The following is a 2,996-nucleotide window of genomic DNA, read 5'->3' on the forward strand; positions in this document are numbered from 1 at the left end:
ATCTCCTTCTACATAGTCATCGAAACTGCTTCCATTGTCCGTCCATTCTCGTTCCTTAGAAGACCTTGTTGACCTATCACTTAACTCTTGTCTGTTTCTTGTTTTCCCCCTTTTTACGTGAGATAATGCCAAGTGCTGCTCTTTGGACTTTAATTCCTTCATAGCTTCTCTCTTCCTTTTTTCCTGCTCCTTCTCCTGCTTCTCTTTTTCCTTCAGTTCATGATATTCCACCCACTTGTCACTAGTCACAACAGTGGGTGTATGTTCTTTCTTTCTCTTTGTGCCTCGTTGTTTAAGTTCTGGCCAAGTGATAACACTTTCAAAAACTGTTGCTAATGATTTTGGTGGTGTCACTTGGATACACACTGAAGATGGACTATGGTTGGATATTGGAGTACCTGAATTAAGTGAAATACTGTTGGGGGTTGTTGATATATCTGCAGGAATAAGACTGTTGGTGGGTGTTGAAGGAATATCTGAATTGCGTGTTGAAAATAAGTCAATATTATCAACATTTTGATTAAATCTGTCTGCGTTTTGTGAAACATTCTCTGTTTGATTACCTTCAGAGGGAGGCGCTATGCTATCTGTCAGAATGTCATCAGTGTTACCACTAGCACCATGCATTTCAACCTCATCAGCTATTTTTCTCCAGAACTTGAAAAGTAATAATGCTTCTTGATTTCCTTCCCACTCATGATTGCTTCTCTTGGTTGCTCTGAACTCATCTAGAAGGACAGGATCAATTTGCTTTTCTATGTATGAGAAATGTCTCGGAAGTTCCTCATTTGTCTGAACTGTGGTTGAGGCTGGTATACTACGAACAACTATCTTGCTGTAATCTACATTGTTCACATTAAATGGAAACAGACCAGTGGCCCTGAAACCAGCACGAATATTTGCCACCATTTTAGGTTCTGTAATAATTTGTGACAGAACAGAAGGTACATCAGATTTTGAAATTTCAGTGCCATTATTTTCAAAATGCCATTTCTGAACAATCTTCTTCCACATTTTTTTCGTAGGTCCAAAGACAGCTACATCTAATGGTTGCAAGATGTGTGTAGAATTGGGATGGAGAGCAACTAGAATGATCTGATTTTCCCTACAATATCTGCTCAAATGAAGTGTAAAATGAGAGCAGTGCCCATCTAAAAATATTACTACAGGCCGGGGAATTTCAGCTTCTTTCAAGAACGGATCAAATACATTTGTTATATACTCAAAAAAACTTTCACCTGTCATCCACCTATTTTCTGTTTTTCCAATGCCCCAGTTTGGAGGAGCTGCTTTCACCAATGATGCTGGAATCCTTGCATATTTGAACAGTGTTAAGGGAGGAGCAACTTTTCCAGCAGCATTCACTGCAAACAATGTAGTAACGTTATCTTTGTCAGAGTTACACGACTCTTCATAAACATGATGGCCACGAGGACCTATGATTAATTCTCCTTTAGGAGCCAGAAAAAAAGAAGTTTCATCCATATTAAAAATTCTATTTGGGTCATTTAACACATCCATATCATTTAAAGTGATGGATACTTCTGAAACCAGTTTCTTATTTTCTCTTCTGTAACAGAACCTCTAGACCTATTGACATATTCTGCATGTTTTTGTGACAGAACCTTGTGCCTCTTAAGAAATCCATAATACCACTTTTTTCCAGGTCGATTGTTAGTAAATGTAGCCTTACAACTTTCCATATCTGCATTCTCAATAAGTTTGTGCACAGATGCACAGAGATTTTCTTTAGTAACTGGAAATCCCATGCTAGAACAGTCCAAAACCCAGTCCACCAATTTTTTTTCAATTTGTTCTCCTAAGACAGAAAGTGGACCACAGTGCCCTGTAGATTCTTTTGGAGATACACCAGAAATTTTGTTTCTTAATGTTGTCCTTGGAACTTTGTACAACTTGTTTGCAGTAGCAACCTTCATTCCCTCATCAATAGCCTTTAGAGCATCTTTAACATTGCTGGGAGAATACTGAAACTTCTTATTCTTTGGTTGACTCATTTTTCCTATAAATAATGCACAAAGATTTAGTTAAAGAATGTTGCATATTTGAATAGTGCCTATTGCATATTTTGTATCTTACAAGCATAGGTAAATTAGTATGATATGCCAAGACAATACTAACAATGAGGTATACATTGATTTAAAAATACCAAAAATATTTTAATAAGCCTATTTAAATAAAATTAGCCTAGTGTAATGTAGGACAGAACACTAATATTGATGTTTTTGTATCAGTTTTTAGAAGTGGCCAAAACAGGATACATATATGTCTCCACTTATGGCCACATAAATGGCCATAACACGGAACCAGGGATAAATATGGATCTGTTAATGGCCACATACTTTTGATAACATGTTTTTAGGCTGAGCAATATAAAACTTTAAAGAAATGAAAATATAATGCCTTATCTTACCTCTGAACAGATTAAGTTTCTTCTGATGTTTTATTTAAACATGTAAAATACAAAAAAACAGATCATGTGTTGCTTAAAGAAAACTTCTGCAAAACCCAGCTTCTGCAACACTGATCATTTCACAAAATGGTGTCTCCAAACAAAAACAGACAAAAGAATGATTATGTAGACAAATGAAGAGAGCCTTTCACAAAGTTTATAATAATCTATAGTAGAACTGGCTGGTATTCCAGAGAAGCTTAAAAATTAACCTTTGACATCAAGTTGGCCATAAGTGGGGTAGTGGCCAAAACTAGAGCCTTCACCCTATATATATATATATATATATATATATATATATATATATATATATATATATTACAGAATTCATTCTGACCTTGTGGTCAGCAATCCCTGTGTCCACCATAATGCTCCCTATTTGCTGGGGATTAACTGTTGCTTAGATGTGAAGCAATTTCAGTTGAAGTTTTAAGCCTGCTACTGACTTTCAACTTGTATTTTATGGGTAGATTTATGTCACTACCAACTACAATTGTATGAATGGGATACCTATTTGAAATGACAC

The 2,996-nt window shown here is 35.9% G+C and overlaps 1 protein-coding gene across 1 annotated transcript; it reads right to left on the reverse strand.

Annotated features, from left to right (window-relative positions):
* Positions 1-1,155: 1,155 nt before the first annotated feature.
* On the reverse strand, positions 1,156-2,705 carry LOC124556707. Its single transcript, XM_047130690.1, has 2 exons — positions 2,432-2,705; positions 1,156-2,020 (listed from the first exon to the last, which is right to left on the reverse strand). The coding sequence occupies exon 2, from the start codon at positions 2,013-2,015 to the stop codon at positions 1,527-1,529; it is 489 nt and encodes a 162-aa protein (XP_046986646.1). The 5' UTR covers positions 2,016-2,020; positions 2,432-2,705; the 3' UTR covers positions 1,156-1,526.
* Positions 2,706-2,996: the final 291 nt, after the last annotated feature.

This window comes from Schistocerca americana, chromosome X (genome assembly GCF_021461395.2).
Source record: "Schistocerca americana isolate TAMUIC-IGC-003095 chromosome X, iqSchAmer2.1, whole genome shotgun sequence".
Lineage (NCBI taxonomy): Eukaryota > Metazoa > Arthropoda > Insecta > Orthoptera > Acrididae > Schistocerca > Schistocerca americana.

Coding starts and splice junctions, on each gene's coding strand:
- LOC124556707 (XM_047130690.1), bottom strand. CDS start 2,015: ATGAGTCAACCAAAGAATAAGAAGTTTCAGTATTCTCCCAGCAATGTT.